Raw genomic sequence first — 17,504 nt, forward strand, 5'->3', positions numbered from 1 at the left:
GCATTTATGCTTGTGATAAGTGGTTACAATTCCACAGAACAGCTTCGAATAGTTACAATATTTCATACTTACTAGAGGTTTATCTATAAAATCTTTACCCACGTCGTTGGTTTTGAGAAACATAGTTAAAACATGTCCTATCATTATTTCATCACGGAGTGCAGAACACCGCGCAGCGTTCACGAAATGGCATCGCGATTTTTCTCTAAAACAAAAAACAAACAAAAAACATAGAACGAATCCGATGTAGGAGCGAACCCCACACGAGCAGGTCGCACTAATATTGGCACGTGACTGTGAATAATTTTCCCAACGTCATCGGCAAAAACATCGCCGCGCAACGTCACGTTCGCCCTGTATGAGATATTGCTGATCACTCCTCGATTCAGCTATCGGGGATCGTTTCAATTTCCCGTGCGTCGGCCTCTTGTTCACCGTCTTCAACTCCGGCGTATCATGACGGACGGCCTGGCTGGCCAGCACCATTTTTCTTCGACGCGAAATTACGTCTGGGTCCTTAGCAAACGTCGAGTCATTGTTATCGTGCGCGCGCTCAATGACGTGCCCGTTGCTTTTCCACGAGAACGGAAGAAAATCGAGGCAATACGAACGCTAAGCGTCGAGAGGAAACACTTCACGATCTACGATTCCATCCCCTCGACCTCTCGTTAGTCGCGAAACAAAGCAAACAAGACGCTGGGATGCGATTCGTCCTACCGAACATGCACCGCTTGCCGTTGCGAAAGAGAAAGGGAGAAATGTCTGACCCGATACCATTGGCAATTTTTTCCAGCACCTGGAATTCTTTCCCGCGCAATCTATCATTTTTACTTCGTTGTAACACCACAAAGAATACACGGGTAGACTAATTATAAAACAGTCTAAGAGTAGTACGATAAGGACATTTTAAGCGGGTGTTTTAGTTTGCACAATTTTCTAGACTTTTTTTGGTTGAAATGGTAAGTAATATTGAAACAAAACTTACCCATAACATTAGGTACGACTAAAACTATTTATTTGTATCTTTTTCGTAACGTGCATATGCCGTATAGTTCTTGGCACAGGAATGAGAATTGTTTAAAAAGGATACAACATATGAATAAAACCGCTGAAAGTAAGTTCAACTGCATCGCACACTGTTTTTGTAACGAGACAAACTTCAGATAATCATAGTTTAGGGTTTTGCCCATCACCACAATTGCCTACTGAGATTCGAAATTCGTTTCAGCGCTGGTCTTTCTTCTCGAGTTCTCATTGCAGTGAGACAGGAAGATCGGTTACTGGTCAAGACGAATGCGGTGCCACGAGTATGGTGAATGTAAACAGTACAGAGTAATTCGTGGTCAGTGCTAGGGCTAACCGGCACGTCTGACCCAATACAATTCGTAATTCGATCCACTATTCGGTCTTTCTCCATATCATAGGAAGATGAGATTATTATCCCTGGGTTAAGGAAAATATTATACTTCGAATAACAAATTTCGAATAATTCAGGATTCGTGCAATCTACACGAAGGTTAAAATGCCCGATTCGACACTGCCTGCTATTTTTTCTAGGATCTCCACATCTCTCACTCATTAAACCCTCGACCCGACCACACGTGTTAAATCGGTTACGTCGCGTTAATTTATTTTTTGGGATCGACTCTCTTAATCAAATGAACATTTAATTGACGCTCGGTATGATCGATACATCTGGGACCACCTTGGAGAGACAAACCCGCCGTGTCGGTCCATTTTGCAAATCAGCTTTGCCTACTGAATGGAAGTTTAATTGTCATCCTTTGCGAGTGACTGATCGCGTTTGTTAGCGAGTCGAGCCGAATTTGCAGGACGAAAATAACAGGAACAGCTTTGAACGAAGGAATATCTAGACACGTTCAATCTTTAGCAAAGCTGAAGTCCGAGTATAGAACAGTACCCATTTTGTAAATATTCGATGCAGCTCTATCGATACGAAAATCGAAATAGTACGTACCCATCGGTCTCGAGGAACGCCGTGCACATCCTTCAGATCCCAGATTTTCATCCTTGGAGAACGCAAGGATTTTGGAGTGGAACGAAACTGAACCGATGCTAGTATCACCCTCGAAGGATCTTCCTGTTTGTCGACCTTAAAGCTCTTAGGTTCAACAAAATCAACTGAATCACAAAACACAGCACAATCGTGATGACAGAGACCACGGTCGAGTTGAATGCCTCGTGCTACCGGCGGCTACCGATCGACCGTTCCGTCCGGTACGTGTGCGAAGGCGTCGCGGCGCTCACTGCGGAGACTTCGCTGCGTATCCGCCCTTATAGCATCGTGTTGCGCTCGCATCGCACCCCCTCTCCTGGAGCCCCTTCCACGGTCGCTTCGCTCGCTCCTCACCCTTCGTTTTGACCCCTAAAGCCGTGCCGCGAGAATCTACCAGCTCCGCGCAGCCAACCCCCATCCCGTTTCTTTCCTACCTATCTCGTCATCACCAACGACATTGCCACGCACCTCACCTCGCGGGATGACAGGAAAGACCAGCTCACGCTGTTTGCGTCAAATACAAAGTTCGATCAAGCGAATCAGGTGTTAAACTGAAAAGAGTGGGGTAAATAGACGTCTAAAGATAGATTTTTATTTTTGGAATTTTAATGAATTCTATGTAGAGTATCTTTTGAGGCTTTAGATCGTTTGGATCAATTAAATTGAAAAATCCCTCACCGCTACAAGTGCTTTTCTCTGAGGCAAGCCAAGTGCTTTGCGGGGTATCAGGGTATCCCTCGATATTGAAATACGTGTCTTCCATTCCGATTATCCATATATTAATCATGATACGTTCAGCACTCTCCGCTTGGGACACCGTATGGCGATTAATTAAACACTCCTAACGTGTTGTGACCAGCGTTCGGAAAATTACTAAATGAAAATAACCTTCCAATATATATGACCTGTTCCACGATCGGTGATATTACGTACATTTCCGAATACGCTGCTGAATTGAAATTTCGTCGTGTAAACTTACTGTAAACCGATCATGTGACAATTCTGTTATGAAATCATCACGAATCGTAATTCGTGATTCGTAAATTGTACTAAATAGAGCTAACGAGGCAAGAAAACTATGCAAACTACCATGTATGTAAAATTTTTACGTAATTTATCATATATTTTTTCATCTGTCGTTCCGTATTAAATGCGTACAGTATACATATGTAATACGAAGTATACAGGTAGGTCTCGATAATGTTGGAGGTCCTTGAAAGGAGTTCGTTCGGGAGGGTGATTAGAAATAACATTTTCGCTGAGGAAAAAGTTTTTTAATAAACATTCTCTGAATGTATTATCTCCTTATGTAGGGCTGATACAGTGTTATGCCACGATGAACTAAATAAAATTTATTCGTGAATACAATTGCCAGATTCTAGAGGCAACGTAGTAGCATTTCTCATTTCACCAAAATTAGTGTGACTATGGAAATTTCTTAACTATCTCTTTTGTGCAAATTTGCGACCCGAATTAGATGAGCTGACGACCTAGACGCAATCTGTGATAGAGACTGGTGACGAGACCAATTAAATTACGCACTAATTAAAGCAGAATTCTGGTTTGTTTGTATCGAAAATCCACTTCTTAATTAAATGTACTTTCTAAAATTGTCAAATTTTACCCTTGTATCTTCAAAAGTTTGCGTTTTCGAAAATTTAGAGGTATAATTAGACCGAGAATGATAGGGTAAATTTATATTTTTATGCATAGACATGAAAAATAGAAACGTTGAAGTATATTCTACATTCTAAATGTTGTAACGTATCTTTTATTTTTCATATTCTATACATTTATACATATAAAGAGTAGAGGGCTTGTAATCTCCAATTTTCGAATAGAGAACAATTTCGCATTTTCGCGAAAAATTCAAAAAGTTCAAAAGTTCAAAAAGTATTTATGAGTTATTATGAGGTGTTTATGTTGGGACCGGGCCTCCATCTCATACAAAATAATTTACCGGGCCGCGATTACATAAAGGTTGAGAAATACTGTTGTATAATATCCGAGTATAAAGCAAGAGATGAAATGTCACAAGTGTTGCGATTCTGGCAACCCGCCCCTAACTACCCGTAAAAATACAGATAAACCTTCCCGATCGTCGTTCGGGTTGTTTTCGTCAACGTCACTCTGGTAGAATTCTCATCGACGAGTAACACCCTGGCGAGATTGAACCACGAATCGAACTGTTATTGCCTCGAATAAGAGTTTTCCTCCGAGTTGTTGGGGCCGTTTTGTCCCTAAGGAGGGTCGATACGCACGATTCCACGTCTGTCACGTAGCTAGAGGGTACGTAACAGTGCGTACACGTCTCCGTGACGGAGACGTATGTCGTACTGTCGACGACGTTGGTCTCCAATCATTAATTTATCCATCTGCCGGTGGTTGCTTCGGGGCAAACGGGTCGTGACACGCGGACTCGTCATCCAGCACGTGGAAAGCCCAAGGGTCACGGGCCTAAGAAAACATTCCTTTCGAGCGTACTCAACCCCGTGCACTCTCCTTCCTTGTTTCAAACATCGGGTAGAGGGTGGCCCGTCGAGGTCTTCGTCGTTCTTTCCACGTTTCCACTCCGTCGGTTCTTTTTTACTCCGTTCCGCTACACGAACCAAAAGAAAATTCAGAAAGGGGAGCTAGTATCATTTAAGAAGATAACGCGGCTGTTACGAGATACCGAGTGTTCCACTGACCCTCTCGACCTGCTTCCCACTGCGAAGCGGAGTGGTTCCACGAGATTGCCACGGAAGGTGTTTCAACGAAGGTGAAACATACGGGCTGCTTGGAAAATCGCACGTGGCTCCTTCATAGTAACAAATGATCCTCTAGGTAGCGATTGGACTAAGCGCGTATCATTTCTGATTGGTCGCCGTCATTGAAAGCAAAAATCGAAAACAGGCAGAGTAAGAGAACAAAGATAGGTATAGGTAGATTGATCGTGGCTTTGGAACAGCGTTTATTCCGATACAACATATCTGAAAAATATGAAATTTTACAAGAAAATAACAAATCGCAAAAATGTCTTGATAACGGGGCCAACTAGGAGACATGCTCTACTATATGCGAGAGGTTTCATCCCGATGTTAAGACATCTCGGCGTAATCGGTAAACAAACATAAAGAAACAGAAAAATATACATGTCGAATTGAGTGACCTCCTCCTTTTTGAAGTCGGTGAAAAAAGGTTTAGTTATTCATTATACCACATGTTCAAATGTATTCAGCTAAAAAAAAAAATAGAGGGATAAAGGAACAGGGTTTAAAATAGACAAATGCTGGTAACAAAGATCTCATTTATTCGACAACCATACGCGTTGCGCTCGCGCATGTTACACGATCGCATTAGGCCGCAAGAGCAGAACGGAATATAGAAAATTGCTCCTGTTCGTATACACAACTGGCACCCAAGTGGGCTCGTTAAATCTCGAGCTCCGACGTCCTCTGCTGTTATAAATTCTTCCGCGATACACGGAGAGGGCTGAAATATTTACCAAACGCGCGACTTCTAGACTCTATTCTCAGGACAAATTTATTACGGCTAATATTCCGAATGCGCTTCTCTCCCGAGGTCGTAAAGTCGTTGCCAGATATGGGGAAAAAAAGGAAATATATATGATGAATTATTGTCTCAACGCACGCATAATATTCGTGTCTGCACGAATGCACACCGCGAGCCGTTTACGCGAGCTAAGTCGCGAAAGCTCGAGAATTTACGAGCCTCGTTCACGATCGAGCGAACACAACAGCCGCTCGAACGGTAAAATTCTGTAAAACTGTCTCGTATACGACTAAAACACTTGGAATTCCGTATCAACGACGAGCAGAGTATCGCGACAAATATTCGTCGATTACCGCAACGCGACGGTGTGCAGAGCACGCCGACGCGACGCCACAGTGGCCAATTTTCAGAATCTAGCTGGACAAGATTAAGTAATGACTTCGATCATTGGCAAACTATAATTGAGATGTTTTTGAGGAAGTAAAGGGCAAACTAACTATTCTATGTAGTATCGACTTAACAGCTATACAGGATGTTAATTAATATGTGGGTGGTTTTTTGAGGATCAACTCTTCCCACCACCACAAATCAAAGAGTCCTTTAGTATTTTGCGTTCTGAAGATCAAGATCAAAGATTCAACAAAGTTGTTTCAATGCGTTCAAATCACCCCCGAACCACCCCTTTCAAGGACCTCTATCATTTTTAGGACAGTCTGTATATGTATAGCATATATAGTCCACATATTAATTAACAACCTACATAGTTTACTCTTTATGATTATAGGAATAGAAAGTGCCCTACCTTTTGCTTAACTTTACTACTTCAGTTTCAAAACTGTTTATTTTAGCAAGCGTGGTTAATACTATTTAATTTATTTCCTCTAGAACGTGTATCGGAGAAAATAAATGAACTCTTCCAGTTTGTAAAAACCCGATATTTCTATTGTGTGTGGGTTAAGGGTTAATGAAAAGGGTTAATAAAATTGGCCACTGTACGACAACGAATATCTCCCTTGGCCTGAAACTTTTGTTTCAGTAACTTAAGGTAGAATAATTAAACAAGAAACATGCAAAAATCGAGCCTCAACGAAAAGTGAAAAATACGTAGAAATATGGAGAACGGTAAAATGCTAGTATCAAAGTGAGTTAGTGTCTTGCGACTTAAACGCGAATGCAACGGTAAATGTTACACTTATATATTCTATGAATATGTCGAACCATCACCTACACGGGCATATAAACAAGAAGAACTACTAATCGTTATAGAAAGAAAAATAACTTCCATTGGGTAGCCTCTGAGCGTTACGAATTTATTATTGATAGACTGTGGATCTTTATGCAAAATAAAATCTTTGTAAATGTATGTACGAAAATTGATTCTAAAAAGGAATTTATCTTACTCTTCAAGTATTATAATATAAGCTTTACTTTCAATATTTTTTGATATTATTGCATATTTAAATTTCCTATAAATGCATAAAAATCCGCAGTCTAAATTATTAACGATTTCGGAAAGATTCTGAATCTTTCTTAATTTCTTGAATTTAAAATTAAAACAGAAAGGAAGTATTTAAAATCTCAATGATTATCACAGAAATTTGTAAAATGAAAATACTATTTTAATCTCAATAGTTGTAGATTAGAAGATGATTCAAAACTAGTACATGGTATATTAAATTTCGTGATAAAGATTGCTTGCGTCCAGACTAAAAAATAGTGATCTTTGTTGCTGTTTGAAATTAGCAACGAATGATAATATAACAATAGGAAAAATGCTTTTCAAAAGTAGACGACAAAGATGAAAGGTGAAAGGCTACGTAATATGAGTTACTTTTATTTCCTCATGAATATTTTGTTACCTAACGTTTGTCACGTTCCGTGCCGTACATGCGTTTCTCGCTAAACTTTCTGTTCGAGCCATCTGAAATTTTAACTCAATTTTAATAAATTGAAATGTGAAATTATTAAAAAAACAATAACTCTTCGGAAGTATCCATTCAAGACCTTTTAAATTTTCACTGTAACACGGGAAAGTTTTTAAATACTTATTGTAAATTCATATATTGACATCTGAATATCATGTAGAGCACACATATTATTGTTATTTATTATTGCGTTTGCGCTCCACACGGCATAACGATCATTTCATTGATCACGGGATTTGATGAAACATTTATACATGCATTATTATGGTAACAATTATCGCTTGGTTATAGCTACTGTATATCCGATTCGGTTTATAGATGTAGTGCGTTTATTAAGCAAAATAAAGCGGAAAATGTACGACATGTGTACACTGATTTGGATGTTATGTATTTGCATATGAATGCGGCTATTATATGTGTATATCATTTTATACGATGGGCTTTTAAAACTCAAACCATTTTCCTGATGATTATAACTTTCTCAGTATTATGAATATTATTAAGGTATACGGGAAAAAATGAAACTATTAATCGCAACTGCATGAGGCGCATACGACCTGAATGGAAAGTAACCGAGAATCGGTCCGGCACAGAACGTGACAAATACCTTGAAAGAATTCAAAGACCCTATTAGCATAATTCAGAGTATATTGCTCTGGTCGATCGCGTCGTTAAGCGCGAATCAAACCGAGATGCGTAATACTTAAGGCACTTGCGCGTAATTTCTGTTTTTTCTTCACGCTGCTCCCTTTCCGTTCGAAGGAACAAAAATCGATTGATCAGCGTGACATGGCAGAACAAATAGTGTTTTACGATGAACTCGAATAAATCGCAAGGTGGACGCTGCGCAACAAGCATACGATGCAATGGGTTTGGCGAAAGAGCGTCGAGTATGCCGTTCGGTCGAAGAGAACTGCTTTCTTCTCTTCCCTGTGTTCGTTGCTGCGTTTTACACCGTCGAGTAATCCTCGACCAATATCTGGCCGAAGTGAGTTATCACATAATCGTGGTAATACATCATTATGCAAAGTGGCTGTCCGATAATGAGACTCGCCCACACCATGATATTGCCCCATCTGGCGCCCCAATTCTGTTCCACCTTCTTGCTCAGCAACGATAATGGTATCTGGAAAATCAGTTAAAAAGTTTCTGTCTCATCACGTGGAAATTATTACAGGAAAGTGACTAAAGTCGGATCCCACCCTTTATGTCTTACCCATAACTTATTTTGTTAACGAGTTAGTTTCGTTAAGGGTTAAGGGGTTACACCACTTTCCCCACCCGACTTTTAGGCTTTTTTCCAGAATTTCTATTGAAGCGATAACAAGATTTATTATAACATGAACTTTACTTTCTTGTACATTTGAATTTCCTATAAATCCATAAAGATCGGCAGTCTAATCATAAACAAGAACATCTATGAAGTGTACGTTTTAATATTTATTAATCATTTTCAAAAATATTCCTCAACGCAATAATTAAATCTTCTAATCAATTTAAATGTCCATCGATGTTTTCTGTTTCAAACTGACCTGAATTTTCTTGCTACACTATGTTAAAATGAAATCCATAATGAAATTAGAATGTAAGCTTTCAATGGTTCCATTTTCACCGTAGCCATATAACTAAGTATTCAGAATTATCACATGAACTATTACTGCCATCTATATTTTCACATCTGTGAATATATAATTCTTTGCAAACTCATATTTTCACGTATATTTGAAAACTTCTCGGGAAAATAGCATGTAGCACCATCAGTTGTTTACAGTTGCGGATACTGTGCGGTGATAAGAGTTAGTATAAATACCATGAAAGCTTCCAAAACTGTAACAGCTTCGAAATATTGCGGGTAGTTTAGCAGAGTAAAACTGAAAAGAGATTATATTACGCGGAAAAATGTTGCAATTCACAGTATCGTGTTTGTGATCAAAATAATACGAACAAATTCTGTAACATTTCCAGAAATTCAAAGTGAATTCATAAATCGATTATTTGTTATTTCGTATACATAAATATACCAACCAATATTCTGTTACACCAGAGCTACCAATGGTCAATGGATTCCTATTATAAATACTACAATATTTTTTAAATTAAATGCGAATGAAGTATGAAAATATGGAGTTAATTTTTGTCGCATTTTATAAATAAAAAATTGTTGATATCTATTCTATAATAGTTTAAAAGATGAACAAAATTATCGTTGACAACTGTGATCCTTAAATTATTGTGTTCAAGAATTTTTTTTTGTCTTTTTTTGTTATCTTTCTTTCTCGAAACGCCGACAAAAATCGCCAGATTATTCAAGAGTGCTGCAAAAATAGAAAGATCACAAGTCCATCGTCAGTAGTGAAATGAAAAATGTTACCTGTCCCATCATTCCCATGAACGCCCAGATTTTGAAAGTCCTTAAGGGCACGCTGACAAGGTACTCGTGGAAGAAGGCGCTGATGAAGAACACCGTGAGAGAAGCCGTTGATTTCTTGTAGCCCATTTCAATGACAGGAATATAGAGATGCCTGTAACCCATGAAGACGAAACATTCGTTCAATTAACCCTTTGACTTGGACGATTTTTGTTGAAAATTCTAAGAGGAAAAAACGAAACTTTTTTTATATGTACAATTTATTTATACGACGTTTAGTTTCAGAGATAAGAATTGAAAACTTAAAAGACCTTCTTCCGGAAATTCAATTCTTCCAACGAACTTCTGACTTTTCAATTTTTATTTTCGAAACTAATCGTCCTATGAATAAACTCTAAATATAAAAGCTGATATTATTAAAAAAAACTGATTTAACGAAACCCATAATAAATTATAACTTTCGTAATTAAATATCATATTACCGAAACGTAATGCTTAGATACCATTCGTTAAAGTATAACAATGTTGAATTTGTTCTCGAGTACTCAACGATACGTGTGACATCTTTTAGTTCAGAAGTGTAATCGATGTAATCAAGTACTTCGAATGCACCAGATTCTTTGCGATTCTCATACACTCTAGTTTGCGTCAGAGAGAATCGTGCCTCTGGTTTCCATTCGACAACAATTTCCAACCCCTACGAAACCATCCTCGGAGATCGTTTTCTTAGCCACGTGGTCCTATTGCCATGTTATGCTACAAAGCAATTCGAGAACACGGAAAGGGTAGAGGCATGCAGATAAGAACGGGCAGCCGCGACGCGTTTGAAGATCAGCGCAACGAGAAAGGCCTGGAAAAATTAAAGCAATAGCCACGGAAGTTTCCCGGAATAGCGACACTTTGCTTGTTGGCTCACAACAAAACGACCGCAGGAAAGGATGAGCATCGCGGAGCCATCGTTAGTTGGCTGGTTATCAGTAGCGTGGCATTAGAAAGAAGAAGAGGGGAGAACGAAACAGATTATGCAAGAATCGATCAGGGATGAAATCGCTTGATAAACTGACAGCCATAAGTATTAGGACACCTACTATATTAAAAATTTGGGGAAAAAATAACACAAATCACATGTCTCATATGGTACACCAATATTTTTGTGTTAATTTAACATATAATACTTGTGTTAATCGATAAAACAAGCTCTATATTGAATAGATTAATACAAAAAGATGGTAACTTTAACAAACTTATATGGTGCTAAACTAAACTTCGAAACGTACATAAATTAAATGTTACAAATAATGTTGCAGAAATTGTATTCTATCGTGGACAAAGCAATAATAAAACGTTTTAGTATTATTGTAGTAACTACTCCAGGCATTTATTCGATAAGAATATAATTTTTAATTATCGTTTCTAGCTTGGAAGGAAATTGTTTTCACAGTATCCATAGTATGATATGACAACCATGTAAAATATTATTTCGCGGTGCAGAAATAATAAGCTACGCAATTCTTGCAATAGGGCAACTGGGAGAAGAAACGCAAGAATCCCGCAATAAAGGTATTAAGAAATATGGGAAAGGTTATTCCAGACAATTTTCTGGAATACAAAACATGGAGGATACTTTTTATAATCTGCAGTACTCTCGAAACCATATACAAGCAGCGTAAAGTAATTATGTTTCAGAAAAATGGAAAAATGTTGTAAAGTGACGAAAACAATTTGAATTAACATTATACTCTTGTCTACTGTTATTATATAGCTGTTGAATGTAAACTATACAGTTGTTCAAAAGTTAGAAATATACCTACTTTGATTTTTAAAATAAATGAACCTTATTTGTTCGTATGGAAAGGTAAAAGTATACAGCCTGCATACGAATTAGGCATTAATAAACACGTTACGAGATTTAAATTGATTGCAATTACTCAAGGGATAAGTTTATAGCCTTTTGAGCCACGAATTATTGCAAAAGAAGATCGTAAAATTTTCTTTTTAAAACAACAAATTTAATATCACTTTTTATTATCAAAGTAATAACCTAGATTGCACATCTGTATTAAATTTTGGCGCCCAACGTAAACCGCTTTAAATTTGCCGAGCAGTGAATGTGTTAATTTCATCGGTATATTATGTTTCAATCCCTCCATATAAGTTACCTTATTAAATTTGATAATTATTAAAATTAAATACCCAGCGATTCACCTCAGACTCGAAAATAATAATTTTGGCTACGATTCCATGAAAATTTCCGTGTGTGCGACGTCGACGACGTCTGAGAATCTCAGACCACGGGGAGTATCCTAGTATCCTTTCATTGATAGTCCGTCGAGGTAACCCGCGAAGCAACACCCCTCCAGCGGCATTTCGTCACCCCTTTCCTGTCATCTTCGCGGAATAGACGCTTCGGAATATCTTCCAGTTATAGAGGCATTATAAGTGCCGCAGGGAATAAACAGCCTTAAGTGCGCGCACCGCGATGCGTATCGGCTTTTCCCATTACAAACCTGAAAAGACGCCGCGCCGTTTCTCGTCGACAGTCGACCAAACCGCCCGCCCGCCCGCCACCCCCTTTACCGTCGTCTGTGCCGTCTAGTAAGTCCTCCTCTTCGTCATCGTCGTCGTCTGTGCAGCTTTTCCATTTTCACCTAGAGCGCCCACCTACGCCCGCCAGCGCGCTCGCATGGCTGTGTGCCAGTTGCAGCTTGCAATTGCAGACAGCCGCATAACTCGACGGAGGTGGGATGAAAAAAACGACGAGGGCCTGGAACGCACAGGTGCAGCCGGAAAACCTGGAGACAGGCTCGAAGAACGAGCGAAATTCGAGCTTCGGCAGCCCGTGGCCTCGACGTTTTGACGGGCCCAACCCTATTACCGGGGATTAATTATTTCGAATTCCGTTAGTTAGGGGTATCGGAGGTGTGGAACCTCCAAACGTCAATCTAATCGAGTATTGCTCGAATTCAGTGTTGCCATGTATCAGCTACAATGGAATATTATTTTAACTCTGAGCCACGCGACTCAACTCTTTGCAGTCCTGTGTCAAGTGAGATTCGACAGAATTGAACTGAAATTAGAAAATCTGAACTACAAAAGGTTAAGGGAACCGTCCCATCAAAACTGTAAGAAAAAAAGTGATATTTACGATTTCTTTCCCCGAGAAAAGTATGCAACACGAAGTAAAAAGGTTTTTGTTATTTTATTTAGAAAATGTTTGAGAGTGCAACAAATTTTTGTTATTATGTGCAAAGGGTTAAGTTCGATTAGATATATTTTCTTTCGAACGTGACAACCTCGAAGTAACTACCTTAAACGTCAAATTTTTCACGTGACAGCGTTCGATTACTTTCGCGACTCACTGTATACTTTTAAAATCCCTACGGAAAAACTAAAAATTAAATATCTTTGCGTACTTGAAAACAGTTGGACTACTATGCGATATCTCTTTCGACGAGCAAGAATAAGTGCTCTCGCGAGGACCCTTCGATCCACGGATTTCGACCGTCTTCCGCGACACGGAAGGCTTTCCCCGTGGTCGCGCAGTAACAACTTTACCGAGGATTTAAACTTTCCTCTCCACTTCGGAAGTAAAAAAAAAAAAGTAAGAAGAAAAAACTACGCTGGTTTGCGCAAGAAGGTCGTCATCGTGGACGCGAGTTGTTAGCGGCACGTGCACCGACGGGAACACAGAAAACCCTATATGGAAAGTTTCTCAGGAACTTTGGTGATTGTATTGAGCTGGCTAGGATACATAATCCAATGTAGACGATGACAGGGAAGACGTATGAGGATAAAAAGCGTTCAGCGAGCGGCAATCTTACGCTTACCTTAGGTGAGAGTTTTTCGGAAGATTCTCGCGAGTGTGAAACCCACGTACTGTCTACGTTTGTTCGATCTTGTTACAACTTGCTTGAATTATCTTACTTTCTCTTCAACTTTATTAATTTTCTTGTTATCGTCTGTACCAGGGTTTCAGAATCTTTAGTAATTCGTGGGTCACATAATTCTAGCGCCACCTACATTTTTAAATGTTTCAAACTTTTGAGTAGTGATGAGAAAAAGGCAATCGTATGAATTGAAAGGATATGGTAAATAATGAGTTTTAAATATACATCAAAATAAACATATGGGGTACGTTGTTTATGCCTATATATAACAATCTTTCTTTAAATTAATTCTAAACATCACTTCGAAAATCGATCCTTCTATCAGAAAATAAAAACGACTCTTCCCTTAAGAAACGTCGTACGCCTTGTCTTAACTGATAGTAAGAACTGTGATGGTAGGACAGTTCCATTTCGCGGCAGAATAGTTTTCAAACACTAGCTGCCACCTTTTCCAGTTAGACGAACATTAAAAGTAGTACTTAGAGTGGCAGTAGTTATATATACGTATATATGTATGGATCTACATAAAAAGGATAGGGTCGAGGGAGACGGGGCAGCTAAAACAATTAGCCGCGCAGCAGTTTCCACGGGGTTAAAAGGGGCGACGGTCGAGGGGTGAGCAGGTGGCGGAGAAAGTCTCTGATTCACGGAAATTTCTCTTCCTTTTCGGAGACCGGACAGGAGCCGGGTTCTCGCGAAAAATGTAATTAAATCTCCTTAAAGCGGGGCACATTCGTTAACGAAGTTTAGCCGCTTAGACGGAAAGAAGCTCGATCAAAAGTACGATTCGCGGCTGGGTACCGACTTCTTTTCGTGCTTTGGCCCACCCACCTCGTTATTTACCGCACCTTCGGGCCTTCCTAATTTCCCCCGTTCGCGCCATTCAACGCGAGAAAAACTAAGATTCCTACCGCGCTTTTTCGAGCGTGCAGTGCCACTTCACTTTCTTATAAATAAATCAGGACCGGCAGATTTTGCGAATGAAACCGTGGTTAAAGAATTTTTTCTTAACAAACGTAGGACGGAGAACTTGATAAGAGTCGTAAATGTAATAGACATGCCATCGAGTTTTACTAATAATTATAATCTATTAATATTCTAATCTAACATCATTACACTCGTCCTTCATATTTACGCTTGTCATAAATGCATAAATATTTAATGATTAAATACTGCAATAATAGAAACCGCTGATTCACACTGACGATATTTATTTTAATTTAAATATACAAAATTTATGCTTAGGCTCGAATTTTTACTTTGACTAGCTTCGCGAATATACTCTAAAAAGCTACAAAAATGTATTCGTTGTTCAACAACTATACGTGTTAGAGACTCCTTTAATTGACAGCTTTTTTCCATTCTCCAGAGTATCCATCATAAATAATATAGTAACATCGGCAGATGAAACTTTGTCGGTAAAATGGTAGGAATGATACATCAGGTAGAATTTAGCTGAGACTCGTTGAAATTTAATATAATATAATAGATTTTAAGTTTATTGCTACTTTCTCAAGACTATCTTCAAGTCGACGAAATGTTCCTAAGGGAAATAATATGCTATTCCACTTGGTCTTTTTGTCTAACATTAATAATAATTTATTTCAAAAGCTGCAAGTGTATCTGCGGGCCAATATGATTCGGTAACGATTAGGTATAAAATGAGAGGAAGAGTGTTTGAAAACTGGCTAACTAATTCTCTCGGACTGTCGTCGCATTCTGTCCCGGCTAGGACCCCCGCTCCTTTTTCTGCTTTAAGGAAAAAACAGACCCTTTTCTCCAAGGCCTTAAAGTGTCAATTCATTGCATTCCGACAATTATTACTGTATTATTATATTATGATATTCATGAAACGACGAGACGCCTGGTCCCAAACTGAAAGAAACTCGAAGCAGACAGATGAAATTTTTCAACTATTCTATAAATTTGTAATATTTAGCTAAAACTGGCAACAATTGTGAAACTATTTATGATACGTTCTGTTTATTTAAGCTCTTGAAGGAAGTGCCTTTTCGCGAGTGACATTCGGCATTGATCATACAAATTTTATGTGTACCTCCTCCACGTCAAAAAACACATTAATATATTAACATACTCATCTATATATGAACATTCGTTAGTAGTAATCTAAACTTTGAATATCTCATATTGGATGTGTACATTCATAAGTTGATGGCTCTTACCAAGTCAACGCGAATTGAAACTCCATAACCATGCACAGGATTATTCCTAAAATTAGGAAGCGGATTTTACTTGTACGAAGCATCGGAAAGGACATTATATGGTCCTGGAATAGCAGACAAAAACTCTGCTTAAATCTTTTAACGCGGTTATCTCGAAATATGATTGTACGAGGTGTATTTCGAAAAATATCTCGAACATTATAGATTATTTTGAACCTTAAAATTGCCGTCGAGTCATTTCTTTTCTAATGATGCATAGATTCTGAGATAAGGGGCGCATCCGTTACTTTTTTAAAGACCTTTATGTGTTATAGTTACGATATTTTTGTTTTTGCTTGGTGTACGTGGGGGTTAAACGTCACTCACCTTGTTAAAACGTAGCTTGTCGGACTCGATGGAATAACGAATGGACGAATAACGAAACAAAGAGCACTTACCGCAAGGCCCATCGATGCACGGGCATGTTCCATGTTCTCCAGAAAGTGTCGATGTTATTCGCGTTCCACCAGTCGCAGTAGAAATTCCGATCGGCGAAATGCAGCAGTTCCCCTATCAGATTCAGGGTTGAATGGAATGACAAGTAGAAGAAACACAACCAGACCAGGTGGTTCGGTATCTGTAACACGGAAGCGTCCGTAAAAGGTATTACAACGCGGATCATGTTTTATGTAACATTGTCGTACGAATTCGTGCTTTACGTATTTTAACACATTCGCGACTGCTAACGTGAATTCCCGTCACTTCAAATTTTATTCCTGGTTATAAAAAAATTATGTAAATCTTTTTATTTTATACGCTACGTATTTACAACATTGATATTTCAAGACATATTTTGTAGTTTTTATTTTCGGCCTAACGATGCAAATTTTCGATGTCCAGCTTCAAAATTTTATTATTTTCGTCAGTACTGGGTATTAGAAATGTAAAATATCTGCCGGTCGTGAATGTGTTAAACAATTTTCGTTTACACCATCGAATTCAGCGTGAAAGTTTCAAAAATTTCGTTCCAATAACTGCTGGTAGCTGATTTTTGCGGGGGCACCCTTCCTTAACTTGCTTCAATTGACCTACGTAAAAAAAGAATTTAGGAAGCGTATAATAATTTATTACTTTTTTCTCAGTGGCATAAAGAATTTTTCACTCGGCTAACCGTTTGCCCCGTCGATCTTTGTTAACTCCACAATGTGTATAACACGCGAACAGCATAGCCGACGGCTACGGGCACCAATATTTTCCTTCTTTTTGTTTCGTATTCTTCATTCGGGGGCTCGTTAAACCGACGCGAATTCGCATCTCTCGCTGTTCCATTGCCGTAGCCTCGAGGCAGCTGCGCAATTTCGCGTAATTCTTAACCACTGTTAGCACACTGCTGGCAAAAGAGATGTCGGAAGAAAGGAAATATGATAGTCGGTGAAAGGCGCCAGGAGGAACAGTCGAAGCTCTTTTTCGCCGTATAATACACAAGGTGTTTATAAATTACAGCGAAAAACTGCACGCTCTGAGCACAGAGCTCACCGAATCTACGAAAAAAGACCATTACGAAATACATCTCTGAAATGCGAAAGAGGATTCCGAGAGGGACGCTGATTTTCAAATTTTTTTTGAAGCTTCCACCCATTCCCTTTAAAC

At 38.9% G+C, this 17,504-nt stretch overlaps 1 protein-coding gene across 2 annotated transcripts in view; it reads right to left on the reverse strand.

The window, feature by feature from the left end:
- Positions 1-5,288: 5,288 nt before the first annotated feature.
- LOC128881464 (diacylglycerol O-acyltransferase 1) overlaps positions 5,289-17,504 on the reverse strand; it is a 121,211-nt gene continuing 108,995 nt past the window's right edge. Inside the window, exons 10-12 of one of the 2 annotated variants that reach the window (XM_054132513.1) lie at positions 16,313-16,491; positions 9,809-9,959; positions 5,289-8,563 (exon numbers count right to left, since the gene is read on the reverse strand). In XM_054132513.1, the coding sequence (XP_053988488.1) occupies positions 8,387-8,563; positions 9,809-9,959; positions 16,313-16,491 (507 nt within the window). In that variant the 3' untranslated portion in view covers positions 5,289-8,386. Of the gene's footprint in view, positions 8,564-9,808; positions 9,960-14,923; positions 15,922-16,312; positions 16,492-17,504 lie in introns of those variants that run through there. The other variant, XM_054132514.1, reaches the window with a different exon arrangement.

The sequence above is a fragment of the Hylaeus volcanicus genome, chromosome 8, assembly GCF_026283585.1.
Source record: "Hylaeus volcanicus isolate JK05 chromosome 8, UHH_iyHylVolc1.0_haploid, whole genome shotgun sequence".
NCBI classification, from domain to species: domain Eukaryota; kingdom Metazoa; phylum Arthropoda; class Insecta; order Hymenoptera; family Colletidae; genus Hylaeus; species Hylaeus volcanicus.